Raw genomic sequence first — 16,211 nt, 5'->3', positions numbered from 1 at the left:
TAAAATGAACTTTGTGCTTGAAAAGCAATGTTTTCGAACATTCAGAAAAAAATGCAATTTACACCCGTTCCCTAGTTATGACTATAATTATTATTTGTTATATAATATATTAATATTTAATATTATAGTATAGTAGGTACATGTATTTTGTCAGGTACCTTTAATCTACAAAAATTAAGTAGAAAAATTATATGACACTTGAATGGGCTTTAATTTTCATAGTTTTTTGTTCGTGATAATTTTTTCCACCTACCCCTTTTTAGATTCAACACATAAAACATAATACTAGTTTGTTACACATGAAAAATAGACAGGTCTAAATGTTTTGATAATCTAACTAATCTAAGGACGTGTTTTTATAAAATACGTATAAAAAAAAGTTAAAAGAATTTTATTATTTTATATGTCTATGATTTTTACTATTGTCAGGGTCGTATTTAAGATTTTGGCGCCCGTGGGCAACAAAATTTTAGCGTACCCCCCACTTTGCTTATAATTAAATTTTAAACTAGTTGGTGAGTAATACTACTAATACTAATTATAGGGATTTGTGGTATCTGGATTTAGTATTTAAATAAATAAAATTAAAAATAAAATAAACAAGCAAATGCAGTGGCCTGGTAAATATTATTAATATATTAAAAAAAGGTAAAAAATAACAGAATATAGGTACTACACTAATAAAATATAAAATAAACATAAAATACTTTTCAAATCATTTTCATATTTTATTTTTTGAAAAATAATCAAATATTTTTGGTATTTTTGAAATATTATTTTCAATTTGTAATTTTCTTTTTTTGTTTGCAGCTTCGCCAAGTTTTTATTTTTGATTCATTATATATAAATTATAAATATATTAAGTATAACTATATAAGTAGATATAATATATTTTAATATGAATCTTATAAATGAAAACTTTAACATAGTAAATCAGTTTTACAGTGGACTTCACTAAACAGCACTACAGAAGACAGAACACAACGCAGTACAATTTTGACGATAGTCGATATTACTACTTTTTTATAGTCTCCGTAAAAATTTTGGCGCCTTTTGACATATTCTAGGGAGGGCTATTGCCCCCCGAACCACCCCTTAAATACGGCCCTGACTATTGTACATTTACACTTCATATTCATTATCCTTTTTTTCATAGATCTTATAAACAGAATAAACATGACAAAATATTTATTTATTTATAAATGTTTATTTTGTCATGAGAATAAATAAACATTCGATGCCAGATAGAATGAGACAGAGTGCGGCGCGCGGCAACGGCGTTTTTCTGTAGGTGTAGCCCAAACTAGTCGCATTTCACAGATTCCATTATTTTATTATTATAATTAATTAATAAAATTTAGATTTGTTGTTTTAAAATAAAAAGATATTACGAAAATATTTACTTTTTAAATTAATAACGTAAAATCAGTTTTTTAACGCTTTGTGACAACTTACTATTCAAGGGTTTATTGATAATAATATACAATATATTTTCGGTAATAACTTCAAGTACGGAGAACCCCTGGTTTTCCGTTATCGTGCCGATGCCGCCGCGTCAATCTTACTGGCAATACTGGCATCGACTGGTACAACTTATTGTCCATATGCGGCAACTATTTAGTATTTTCAATTTTGTCATAGTATAGTCTATAACGTCCCTATGGTGTGTCTACAATGTACACAGCAATACAGACAATATAGCATGTTATGAACATTTACCGTCCATGACCGTTCGCGGCGGCTGCCGGTTTAGTTGTTTTCCGCTGTAATACTGTACCTACTAATGCAGTAAATTTTCCGATTTTTCTAACTTGTTAGTTGTTATTACTACGGATTCAGTGTTTTTGTTTTCTTTGTAAATTGTGTTCCAAGTGTGACACGTCCGGTCAAGTTTACGTAAAATAAAATTTATGGCGCATAGTGTACACTCTTCATGAGTCTTCGCGACCTGTTATCACATTGTACCGACACCAATGTATATTTTTTTAACTATTATTTTGTTTGATTCAAACTATTTTCAACAATATTAGTTTTTGATGTTTACTGTTTTGCTGTGCCGTTGTTTGATCTGAGGCAGTAGCCGGTTAGGTCCGTGCTTGATACCTCCTTTGGTAGTAGGTACGCACGCTACTCTGACTTGTTGCATTCAACGTTAAATTGTTATTAATGTAAAAAGGAAAAGTATTTCTTGCCGTTTTTAATTGAAGTGAAATCTGCTTGTACGTGCGTCCAACTGTGTTAAAATGTCAGAAATTGAAATCTCATCTGCAATGGACAGTGAACCAGACGTATGTATATTACCTATAAAAAAATTGTAGTGTTTTAAATTTTATTTCTAGTTGCTTGCAAATTATTTTTTTGTTATTTAAGGTTTGTATGTAAAATGTCCTGAATTATATGCTAAGAGTATTTTAGCTTTGATATTATTTATATACGTATTATTAGTGTAGCAAATAGAGCTATTATTAAATAAGCATTAATTAATATTTAAATCTTAAAGAAAGTTATGACTGTTATGAGTATATTAATATTATTGTATTATTTCACATAGTTATAACTTATTTTAAATTAGCTATAACAGTGAAAGCCTATAAGGTGCATTGTATAATATTATTAATATTCTTGCCTTTAAATAAGTTTGATATAAAGCTATTCATTCTAATATTAAAGCTAACAACAATTGATTCTGCTAAACAAAATGTATGTTGTAAGTTTGTGATACTGGCAGGGACGTATTTAGAAATGTCTTATGAGGGGGCCACAAACAAAAATTTCAAATTTCCGTACATGAGGTGTAGAGTTGTAAAATATCTCATATAATACAAAATAGTATAAAATATGGTGAATGGGGGGGGGGGGGCACGGGCCATACTGGCCCTTCCCTTAAATACGCCCCTGGAGACTGGGACAACATACACAAGTTTGGTGCTCTCTTAAGTTACATTTCAAATTTTTAGTTTTATAATGATAAAAAAATAAAAAATCATAAGTTTAAAAATACCTAAAATGCTTTTTTTAAACAAAAAATGTTCTTTTTTCAGATTGATTGTAACATGGATATGTTTCAACAGGTAAATGTTTTGATTTAACTATTAATTATACTACAAATGACATTATCAACAATTGTGCTTGTTAATTATGAATTAATGAATTATAAACTTATATTTAATTGAAAACATTTTTATTTAAATATTATTATATTAACACGTTGACTGCCACATGGCCGCCGGCAGTCATCTGTAATTCTCAAATTTTATGTATTTGTGACCGCCAGCACCCATAGATCATCATTACTACCACGCCATATGACCGCCGGCGACCATAAATGCATTTGGTTTTATATTATTAACTTTTCTATGGCGCTACAATAATGCACTAAAATAAGGACCGTGGCGTAGCGGGAATTATTACAATTTTTTTTGATATAATACGTTTTTTTCTATTTTTCTATTTTTTCAAATATTTGGGTATACAAATTTAGAATACATTGAAAAATATTCTTGGCGTAAAACAAATACCAATTGAATGACCGCCGGCGGCCATGTGGCAGTCAACGTGTTAACAGTTATTAGAACATTATATACAAAAACAAAATTATGTTTAATTTAATTAGTGATAATAGTCATTTTTACTGAATCTGTTATATTCACATGTAATTGTACTTTAAATTCAAACAAGAAATACAATACCAACTTGTTTGAAAAATATAAAAAGTAAATGTATTTGCTTGTATTGATTACAGTATTTAAAAAAAATATGTAATTTAAAATCATAATAAAATGTTGAACTGTTTTTCTTAATATTTTTATAGATGATAAATTTATGTCGAAACAATAAAAAGTTTCCTCAGACGTATGTTGAAGATATGAATAAAATGTACAAAAAATGCGATAATAAGCAAAAAAATTCAAAACATTTATGTAGTTTGGTACTTAAAGGAATAGAATTAATTTCTCCAAAGAATAAAGATTCTTTTCAACATGCTGCAAATGTTTATAATGCATTATTGCAACTAACTAAAAAAGACTATAATCCTGTACTGGTTAGTATTTTATATTACATTAACAATATGTTTAATTAATTAGAAATATATATTTAGGGCTCAGATTTATATGTAAATTGTAAATACATATTTTTACTGTGGCTTGATAAATTAATTTAAGTGAGTGATAAATTTGTTTCAAGGGATTTCCAAAGAAATTAACTATATTTTATTTTACATGTTTTTACATATTTCTCAATAATTCCATTTTTTCATACATATTTTGACAATTTGTTCATTTACGATTTTTTTAATAATTATTAATTATGTACAATTGTATTTTTCAATACAAACAATTTCCCAAATTTCCAAAAGTACAAAATAGTAACAAAATAATACCAATTATTGAACTTAATCTACGGTAGATATAACTTACTCCTTCAGACATAGTCAAAATGCAATACTGTCCAATAACATCAGTGAAAGCCCAAAGATCATTTAGTCGATATAAGGCAATTTTACGACCAAATCGAAGATCTTTTGAATTTCAAAATGGCTGTTATCATAAATTGTAATCAAGATAATTAAAATTCTTATTTTTTTTTAGCTTTTTTATTTCTATTTTATAATTTGTAACACCTTTTTAAAATAATTTTACTATTTAAAATATAATTTTTTTCATTAGAAACTCATCTGGTTATATTATATAATTAAATATTAATAAATAAATCATATTAGTAAAATATATATTTTGATTTTTTTAGCACATATTTTACTAAAGTAAATACATATTTTGGTTTCATAAATACATAAAAATCCGAGCCTTATATATAATATAAATGAATAGTGTATACACTAGCTTTATTAGTAATAAATCATAATAATATGTATTATATAATATGATTTTTTGAAACATATTTTAAAATGTGATGTCTGATTTTTGTAAATTATTTGATTTATTTTTTGTTCTGATGATAAGTTACAAATCATGTAATTAGTAATTACTAGTGGTCGCAGTTATGATGGGGTTTTATAGTACATGGACACTGGACACACATACTAAAAATATATTAAAGCCTGTGTTTTTAATATGCGTGAATTTAATGAATTTAATACCCCGGGTATTTATTACCCTTTTGTTAATAACTGAATTATTACTTGCATTACTGAATAACTATTTGGACACTTGGACTATAACTTTAGTTATGTAACCAAATTTCATTATATATATATATATATATAAAAAAAGAAAAAATTAATGATGGAAATATTTTTCTTTTATCTTTTTTGTATTTTTAATATTTATGAAACAATAGATTATAAAAAAATGTATTGTTTTTAAATTCAATTACTTTTATGTTTTCTTAAACATGTTTTTATTTGTTTATTTATTTAAACGGTATTCTTATATTTTAAAATAAGTTAAAACATTTTTCTTTGTAATTTTGTAATCTTTGTATCAACCGTGATAAAGCATTTAAAGATACTGATGAAAAGAATTTGTATAATACTTCAAATTTTGTTTTTTTTTTTTTTTTTTTTTATATTGACATATGATTGTATCTTTCTGATTACAAATCAAATAAAACTAAGTACAGTGGATTCCGCTTAATGTGGGCACGTTGGGACCACCTCTGTTTGCCTACATTAAATAGTTGCCCATAAAAACCGAAATTGGTTAAAAAAAAAAAATTATAATATCAAAAAAAGTCAACAAAATCCCTTTTGCATAAATTTTTATTTTTTTCTGATAAAAATGTACTTTTGTAAAAAAAACACCAGGATGACAGGAAAAATATTTAAAAAAATATTCAAGTGAAACTACCCCTAAAAGTTGATTAAGGGTTAATTTGGACACAAAATTAGTTTATGATATATTTCAATAAGTATTATACTTAAAAATCTATTCTATACTTATTTTTAAAATATTGCGGACAAAAAGTACTACAAGATAGTATTTCTTTTAGTGTTTTTTTTTTTTAGATCGGTAGTATCAATAGTATCAAATTGTTATTGTTGTAATTGTAACATAAAGTGAGTAGTTTTTCACTTTGCACAACAATAATATTTTCAGTTGTTTATTTTTCATCTGAAGTTCACAATTTTACTGCTAGGTAGATGTACCTTTCATCAAAATTGTTCGCCTTTTTGTGTCGAATCTGGCCGTTTATGCAGTAATGTTGTAACTTTATTTTCAACAATAGAAACTACGAAAAACTAATTTGTGCCATTTTTGGTACAATATTCAGAAAGGGTTTTGAGATTTAGGTGGTAATCCTTTTTATTACTTTCGATAATCACAATCGCATAGATATAACGAAACCTAATTAAATTAGTTGTTTTTAAATACATATGTGTATATTCTAATACTATGATAAAATAAAAATTGCCCACATAAACCAAATGAGTGCCCACATTATGTGGTTTTTTTTTAACTTTGTTAATATACATTTATATTGGGCTCAGACCATTTTGCTCATATTAAGCAGATGCTCATATTAACCTGTGCTTACATTAGGTGTAATCCACTGTATTACATTTTTCGATGAATAGGTATAAATAATATAATTTAATAATCAACGTCATAGTTGATATATTGTTAAAAAAAATAATTATTTTGAGTCATTTTGGAGTTTTTTTATATTTTTTATTTTAAAAATTAAGTTTTTTTTTTAAATTAATAATTTTATCTATTCAAGATAAACCTGTTGGAGAATTTAGCAGATTTTAGCCTGTTTCTTCTAATTAATTTTACCTCTAATTAAGTTGGTATATTTGATAATTTTATACTCAGTTTATATTATTAAATATGCTTAAGTATCTAAGATTTATAACTGTCAAAAACATAATATCTTGTATACATTTTAGATTGAAGAGTGTATTGCTAGTACTTCAAATGGTAATGACATTACGACTTCTGAATTAGAGAATGGCACAAGTAACAATGAAATTAGTGAAAGCGATAAAATATTCAAAGAAGTAAGATACATATTATTATTTTATTATTGATTTAAGGGAAAGAATTTTTTTTTAAATACAGGGTGTCTCAAAAAGAACGCTTTTTTTAAATCGGGTACCATTTTTTATTTTTATGTCTAGAACATTGTTCTCTTTTTTTTTTTTAATCTACTATCATTCTGGTTTGTTGTTGTGTAATCAGTTTTTGTCAAGTGTTACTATGGACTAAATATCAATTGAAACACATGTGTAAGTGTGTTTTGGTTTGTAAGACCTTTTACCAATCCAAAAGTAGTGTGAAGACTGTGCGACGACTTCGTATTTTACTTGGGCGGAATATTGTTCCCAATGTGACATGATATGTTGGCTAATAAAAAATTTAAAAAATCTGGCTTAACAATTGATCTCAAAAGCCCTGGTTAGGTTAAGGCGTCCTCGTGAAACTTACCAAAAAGAACTGAGAGGCAGTTATTGTTAATTTTCTCGAACACACCTCAGCTTGTCAAAAAGCTAGTGGATGATAATCGAATAATATTATTTTTCATCAAACCGGATGTTATACTGATACTTCTTTTGTAATTTTTTGAAAAATAAAATATTTTTTTACCTAATTTTAAAAAAGCATTCTTTTAGGGACATTGCACATACATGTTATGTATTTTTTTGTATATATTTAATGACAAATTATATATAAATTACCGTTAATGTTGTGTATTACTATTAAAGTTTGTAATAATACACTACAATGCATAATATCAGTTTCAGTGCTACTGTTAACAATATACATAGATCATGATTTATATTAGAATAATAATTATAAAAGTACTATAATTAACTTTTAATATCATTAAGTATTTACATTTTGTATGTTTCAGTTAATTGAAAAATGTTATCAAAATATAAATTTTCCAAATTTAAATATTGAAGCAATTGATAAATTGTATAACTCTCTGCCATCTGAATTCCTTAGTTCTAAGTATTTTATTAAGTTGTTAAGAGAAGCAAATCAAGTAATCTGGCCTGATAGTGGTATCAATTTATATACACATTTGGAACATATATATGATCAATTACAGCAATTTAAAACTTCAATGAAAGTAAGATTTATTAATTAACATTTATAGAGGTTAAAATTAACCAATTATAATGTACATGTCGGTATTATTAGATTAATAGATTCTTTAGACTTTGATATGATTTTATTTTATTTTAATCCTATAGTTCATCTTAATCGTATTATTTACCTTTTATCAAATTATATTTTTATTAATTTCTCATTAACATAATGTATTTTTGACCTTAATTTAATGTTTTTTTTTTTCCTTTAAAAGTCTAAAATAATAATTTAAAAGTATTTATTTTTGTGATTTCTGTGACTATACATTAAAAGTTAGATTATAAGGTAGAAAATATTAGATTTTCATGAATCAAAATAATATTAAGATCTTACTGGTTGAAAAACAAAGCTATAAACCTTCCCAGAGTTCCAAAGAATCAAAATATAATTTATATTGAAAATGATCCAGTATTTTTAAAGTGTATTGAACACAAAGAAATAAACATTCATTTTTATATGATATAATATAAATTAGTTTAATTTAATAATTTTTATAGGTTCAAGATAGCAGAACATTTGGTGACAATGATGAAATGAGCAGAAAGAAATCAATACAGCTAAAAAAACTAAAAACTGTATTGAAGGTGATAATTTTATTGTAGATTTATCCAATTTCATAAATAATAGATTTTAAATAGATTTTAATTTTAGATTCTTGAGAGGAGAGATGAATGTATATATTTTATACTGATTTGCTTTTTTTTTTGTTTTGGATGAGTTGTCGATAAAATACTTAATTTTGAACTCTGATAGTGAATTTGGATTTTAAATTGGATTTAGTTAGTACTTTAAAGAGGTCAAAATCAAAAATTCCCAGTATTTTTTGATAATCAGGAAAAATAAACAAAACCATATTTTAACTATTTTATTTGGTATGAGATCAGACTTCGGTGGCCAACTTGTGCAAATGGGCATAGTTTTACTGCACAACAGGCGTATAGAAATAGAAAGTTGACAAACATGTGTTGTGTGACTGACAAAAAGTGGTTGCCGCCAAAGTCTAATCTCATTTCTGTAAACAATTATTAAAAGTATATATGCATATATATATTTTTTTTTATGCATTTGAAGTTAGAATTTTAATGAAATTTGTTAAAATCTCAAAAAATGGCAAACTATTTTGTAGTTAAAAATTCATAAAAACTTTTTTATTTATATCTAAGTTTAGGAAATATAATACAAGATTCCTTATAAATAGTTTATACTGCATCCATAAAATCTAAAAAAAATACATAGTTAATACAAGTTTATAATTTTTTATAGACATTTTAAGTTCAAATTTGGATGAAATTATTTATTTAAACCAGAGGTTCTCAAACTTTTAAGCCCAGGCCTCCTCGCTTTGGTAAACTCCAGACGTGAACCCTCACACTTAGAGAACCTCTGATTTAAACAATAAATAATGATGATGTTAAATATTTGTTATAATTTACAAACATTATTATTTTATTATTTTTATGTATATTACATTATTATGAATTTTACTATACAATTACATTTTTGATTTGTTTTAAGATAATATCTATGTATATTATGAATCTATCTTTGCTATTTTATGGTATTTACTGAAAGACAAAATTACATTTTGAGTTATATATATTTGTATAATACAGTAAAATGTATATTATTAGAATAATTAAATACTGCATTATACAAGAAAAAATTATATCAACCTAATAATACTAAAAGTAAAATAAATGATTTTAATAGCTAGATAAAAATAAAAATAAAAATAACATAATGGAATATACTTGTGATATTATAGGCTGATTGACTGTTTCCGATTAGAATCATTTTTTTTGTGTACAATGATATGTCATTGAATTCAAATTTAATATTCCCACAATAGTGATCATTTGACATCGTTTGTACAGCCAAGCGGTAACCATTTGCCTATTTTTTTGTGTTTAGGTTATCCGAAAAAAAATTAAAATGCTCGATGAAGAAGAAATGGATATAAATAATGATGATGAATTTAGTTATGATTCCGCATATTTATTAAAAGACAAGTAAGTTATTACTATTTATTGAATAAGCAAGTCTTATATTTTGACTATTTAAATGTAAACATTAAAAAAACTAAAAAAGACATAAATAGTAGTTAAAAATGAAATCATATACAGGTTGATTATTTTATCATAAAATAAGCGGAGTAGTGGACAAACATTTTGCGGGGTAACCCCGTACCACTCCACTCCTCTTGTCTAAACTTTAAATACGTATAACTCATAAACTACCCGCTCTAAATTCGATTTTTATGTATCAAAATACTCAGAAAATTATTCTGCTGTGGAATATGAAATTAAAACTATGTTGTCATTCAAAAAAGTAAAAAAATTAAAAAAATATAACGATAAAAAATATTTAAAAATATAATTTTTTTAATAAAAACGTTGTTTTTTTAACAACTTGAAACTATGTAAAAAAATGTTTTTTAAAACATGAATACTTTTTGAAATAATGAGTGTTATATGATAAAATAATCATTCTTTATATCATAATAAATTTTAAAAGTGAAATATATCAAATTCAAATGCATTAGTTATTTTTCAATGAATTATTAAATTTGTATTAATTAAATTTATTAGTATTGTTTCAAATTTAATTGTACAAATCTAGAAGTCCTGTTTTAATAGCTTAACTCATTTAGTAGCACTGACTTTTCCAAGGTTGGCAGAACTAAAAAAAAGTTACTTGTTGTTGCTTGTTTTTTTGTTGTACTTTTATTTTATTTTATTTTAAATATAGATATGAAAAAAGAATTGTTGAAATTTATAAACGAATGTGCAAACTAAATAATGAACCAGACTTTTTAGAAGAACCTGTATTGCGTTTTAAAGCAACAAATGACAGCTTGGTTAATAAAACCATTGAGAAATGGTATAATATTAATAAAACATTTCCAGATTATTTTGAAATATATACATTATTAAAATGCTTACAAGAAAAAAAAAATTTAAAATGGACTGAAACTGAATTGAAAAATATTTGTAAGTGAAATTATGATAAAATGCTCAAAAATATTTAAAAATGATTTGTATTTATTTTAGCACAAGATGCGTTTCTTAAGCTTGGGAAACAATTAAAGCTTCAAAGACTGAATGATTATTTTGGTCGTCTGGCAAATGCTAGTACAATGAAAGATCCAGCAGAAGAAAATGAAGACCTTAGAAAGAAACTTGATGAAAGTAACAAAAAGTTACATGCAGATTTGAACATGGTAAAGTTGTTTAGTTTAAGAGTAGTCTGAATCAAGTTCTTGATAATAGAGAAATAGAATAACACAAGTTGAGTTTAATAATTATTTTTTTAATAGATATTTGATGTTAGATTGGCTTATATAGGGCGATTCTTTGATGACTCACTGATAAACGGTATAGTGGCCCAATATTTTGATAGTTACACCTGTTACTCTCTATTCCGCTTATCTAAATTTCAAGTACTCGCCTAAAATTTTATTTTTATTTTGTATTGTAATGTTCTCTTTTTACCAGTGCTATTGTTTTACCTTTGATGTGTTTTCTATCAATAAAGGATATATTTATATTTTAACGTTAAAAATCGGGGTTACCTATTTAAGTAAAGTATTTAATATTAATTTATTACATAATGATGGTGATTGATAATATATAATGATAAAGTTAGATACTAGTAATATAATGAGTATGAGGATTATTGATCTGGGTATACAGTATACACCATGCCCAGATCACAGCGCTGGCATACTGTGAGTGTAGGTGTTGTTTATTATTGGCTGTGCTGATCTTCTAGGAATCTCCTCTTCTGTTGATTTTTTGTTTGTGTTACAAGTATGTTTAAGTGATTAATATATACCATAGCGAATGCAGGAAAACCTTAAGTTAGCAGTTGGTCCTGCTTGTCAATCCTCACATTGAAGTATTCCAAAAGATATTCTGCTTTGGAAAAAAAAATTTAAAATTTATTTTGTAAATAAAAAAAAAAGTAAATATTTTTGAAATAATGAATGATTGATAAAAAAATTGTCCTGTATTCTCATTAAATTTTGTTGAATGATATATTTTAAGGAACTATGACTTGTCCAAATATTATTTTATAGTTATGATTGAAATGTTCAATTATAAAATTACCAAACGGCTTGTTATAGTGATAAAAAATCTTATATGTTAAAAATATTTTCTTTCAACATGCATCAACTTTTTATTTTTATTCTTCAGCTTAATTATTTAATTGATCAAAATGTATATATAGTTTATTGTATGTGGGTCTTGATTATATATTTTTATATTTTAGTTGACCAAAAAGTATGAAAATAAACAAAATTATGCAGAGGAAACAGAAGGGTCTAATCTTAATGATACAGAATGTGAATATAGTTCAGAAAATGAATATTCTGATAATGATAGAAAATTAAATAAAAAGGCCAAACCCATATTAATTAAACGGAAAAGGGTATCAGAATCAGAATCAGAATCAGAATCAGTATCAGAATCAGAATCAGAACATGATAAACAACCAAAAAAGAGTCAGAAAACTATGTATATGGAGTCATTTAATTTAGCGCCAATAATTGTTACTGAAAAAGTTCCTAATCAAATAACAGTTATAGACAATGTTGATGATACAATAAATAAAAACAATATTATTGATATAGTAAAAGATGCTGACAAAATATCAAAAAATACTAATGATATTATGTCAAATGGTGAAACAAATAATGTTAACAGAAAAGCTTCCAACAAAATCTATATTAAAAAGGTTTCTGAAGATGTTTTGAAAATAGTAGATGCTAATACCGATGAAAGTAATAATTTAGTCACAGAACGATCTCTTGCGGATACTGATGCAGATGGAATCCTTGTGATTGATGAAGATATTAATGTTAAGAATGGAACAGTTACCAAAGAACCGTTGGAAAATAAAATTAGAGAAGTAGATAGTGAAGAAAGTGCTATGAATCATAGTACTATATCTATTGATAGTGAAGTTAAAAGTCCAATTGAAGGAATTGAGCCTGAAGTAATAATAAAAGAATTGCACAAAGATAAAGATTCTTCAAAAGATGTAATTGAGATCAATGAACTCGATGATTCAGATTTAGAAATAACTTGTGAAACACCTAAAGTTCCTGTTCAAAATAAGAAGTCACTACAAAATATTATAGAATCTTGTGAGTTTTATTTACATATTATTAATGTTAGAAGAGGTCCACATAACATGTTTTACATATTTGTAAAATTAAATTTACAAATATGCATGATTTGGCACCCTCTTAGATTTTTTTTACTTTGAATACATTTTTATAATTTGTTTTCAGTGAATTTTGATAAGCAGTATTCATGGAAGAATGATTCAAAGAACAATTCAAAGAATGTCAATTCTTCACCATCTCATGTATGTGCAAGTTAAATTTTTTTCTAATAAAAAGAAAATGTATACATACTTATATATTTATTATTATAATATATATATATTTTTTAAATATTTTTAATATATAAACAATTAATTATATTTAATAACATATTTTTAAAAATAATTATCATTAAACTTATAAGATATTTTTTTGTTGTTATAAAGACTTCACATCAAAATCCAAATAATTCAAACCAGAATTTGAACCAAAATTTTGTCAATTGTTGGATTATGAACAATGTACAACCTTCTAGACCAAATAGCACAAACAATGTACGACCTTTTAGACCAAATAGCACAAACAATGTACGACCTAGACCAAATAGCACATACAATGTGCCTAACATCAGAAATAATAATAGATAGTAAGATAATTTTATTTTATTATTTTAGTGTTTAATTAATTATATCAAATAAATATAATTTTCACTTAAAGAAATATCATAAATTATAATGAATAAGTCTTAACTATTGTTTATTTGATTTGTGACCAATGACTAGTCAAAGGATGCAGTCAACTTCTATTCAAAATAATGTACAAACCGCAAGACAATTTACTCAACGTATTTCAAATACAGTTCAACAACAAAGAAATGTAATGAATAATCAATCAGTATTACGAGAAGTAATATTTATTTTATATATATATTATATTAGTTTATTCTTGTATTTTTATATTTTGTAATAAAATACACAATAAAAATAAATAAATTATTTTACTTATTTAATGAGTAAACATACACTTAAATTAAACAAAATTTTAGTACAAGCCATCAACGCAATCTACCATATTAAATTATTACACACATATAGTATTTTATAACCTATTCTTTACTCAATTTCTATAAGATAAGTTGATGGTTAAGTTTTCATTTTTATTAACATATATATTGCATTTTTTCTAAACAAATAATTTTAAATAAAACAAATTCAACATTTTTTCCTGTACCCCAGGTTGGGAACTGCTGTTCTATTGATATCTCCAAAGCAAACATTATTCAAGAAATATGTTAGTCATAACACAATCTATTTAAGAATTATTATTAGAGATAAATATTAAATACAAAATATTTTAGATTTAAAAAGATATTATAATAGTATATTTAGTTAGGAACACTTTCTTCTTTCTTCATTTACCATAGGTACTTTTTAATTTTAATAAAACAATAACTGATAGTATATTAGTATATTTTAAATGTAGATATGTATTTTATTGTATTTGATTTATTTTATAGCAAGTAACAACCATGACTACAACAACTACAGTTCGACAAATAGTTCAGAAAAATCAAGTCCGCCGGCCCACTATGACTAATAATGGTAAAAAACCTGAACTTATAGAACTCGATTAGTGTTTAATGATATAAATATATTCTTTATGATATATTATAATATTTTTATTTTCAATGTTAGTTCTGGAAAAAATAATTGTACTATCAGATTGTTCCAAAATGTTATCTAAACTAAATTTAATATTTTAAATTGTATTTATACAAATTATTGAATTTAATGAAGAGGCTATATATATATATATATATATATATTAGTCTTAATATCAGAATATTCTTTGTGATTGTAAGTTTTTTAAACTAAGATCTTATTAAATAATTATCTTAAACAAATTGTTTTCCTTTTATTTATTTGAATAATAATAAAAACTATTTGATGTTGTGTATAACATTATGTATATAATATGTAAATATATTGTTAAAAAATACATGTTTTAAAAAACAAGAGAGTCATTTTGAATTTTGAAACTTCTTAGTAATCAGTGAAATTTTATTTTGTGTTATTCCACTCTGCTCATCTAAATTTGAAATATTTAAAACTAATTAAATTCCTGTTAGAAATTTGGTTTGTATATATAAAAACTCAGAAAAATATTCTGATTCTGTATGAAATCAAAAATGTATGTTTTCAGTGTTAAAAAAATCAACTAGTATATATTTATTATAACCATTAGTTTATAATGTTATTGAATAAAATTATTTTCTCAAATATTAATTTTTAGAATGTCACTCATTAATCCTAAATCCTGAATCATGGTCTTACAAGAAACAAGTTGAAACAATAACGATAATTCAGTCAATTGTAACTCATTATTTTTTATTTGAGTATAAGACATTCCTAACCTTTGGCTATCTATATTAGTGGATAATACAGAATAATAAGTTTGTGACTATTTTAGCAAAATGATTATAAATACAAATATACTAACAGGTATATTGTATTTATAAAGGGGATTTACTTAAATATTTAACTAATATTATATGAAAATTATAGAAAAGAAAAGAGATATATGAATAGAATTTAACTAATCAAAAGGTCGTGTTGGCAGCCGCGTGCGTCTAAAACGTGGTTGGACTGTTGGAGTGGCGGATGAATATGAAGGCTGTAATGTAGTAAGTCTGTTGAATTTAGTATTGAATTATAAAAATTTTTTTGAAAGGGCGCGTATGTGGTAATATTGTAGTATTATTATCATATTTCATTATATAAACCGACTTGCCGACTACTATGTAAAAATGACAAATTTGCCGACTAAAATGAACTAGGTATAGTGAGTGTAATACCCCCTCTCCCACCACACACACACACACACGCCCTTAGTAAATCCGGCTTTTGGTATTTGTGTGCTATCTTACCAGCTCTGGAAATTAGGATAACGCTACTGCAGTACGCTACTGCTTCCCCAGTCCCACCCATTTCAAATTTTCCAAATTTGTCTACACCATCGTTTCTCAAAGTGTGGGTCGTGGCCCA

General features: G+C 25.3%; 1 protein-coding gene across 3 annotated transcripts; it reads left to right on the top strand.

Annotated features, from left to right (window-relative positions):
• The first annotated feature begins 1,588 nt into the window (after positions 1-1,588).
• LOC132929467 (uncharacterized protein DDB_G0287625-like) lies at positions 1,589-15,452 on the top strand. 3 transcript variants are annotated; one of them, XM_060994838.1, is made up of 14 exons: positions 1,589-2,288; positions 3,042-3,071; positions 3,812-4,042; positions 6,851-6,961; positions 7,816-8,037; positions 8,555-8,641; positions 9,969-10,066; positions 10,806-11,047; positions 11,108-11,277; positions 12,330-13,206; positions 13,354-13,430; positions 13,614-13,813; positions 13,950-14,043; positions 14,684-15,452. In XM_060994838.1, the coding sequence occupies exons 1-14, from the start codon at positions 2,244-2,246 to the stop codon at positions 14,798-14,800; spliced, it is 2,601 nt and encodes an 866-aa protein (XP_060850821.1). In that variant the 5' UTR covers positions 1,589-2,243; the 3' UTR covers positions 14,801-15,452. The 3 variants fall into 3 exon arrangements, with proteins under 3 accessions (XP_060850821.1, XP_060850820.1, XP_060850822.1); XM_060994837.1 differs by having other exon boundaries at positions 1,593-2,288; positions 13,950-14,073; XM_060994839.1 differs by lacking the exon at positions 3,812-4,042 and having other exon boundaries at positions 1,593-2,288; positions 13,950-14,073.
• Positions 15,453-16,211: the final 759 nt, after the last annotated feature.

Source organism: Rhopalosiphum padi, chromosome 4, assembly GCF_020882245.1.
Source record: "Rhopalosiphum padi isolate XX-2018 chromosome 4, ASM2088224v1, whole genome shotgun sequence".
NCBI classification, from domain to species: Eukaryota; Metazoa; Arthropoda; class Insecta; order Hemiptera; family Aphididae; genus Rhopalosiphum; species Rhopalosiphum padi.
The sequence above is the reverse complement of the archived record's forward strand: the minus strand, read 5'-3'. Positions and strand labels throughout refer to the sequence as shown.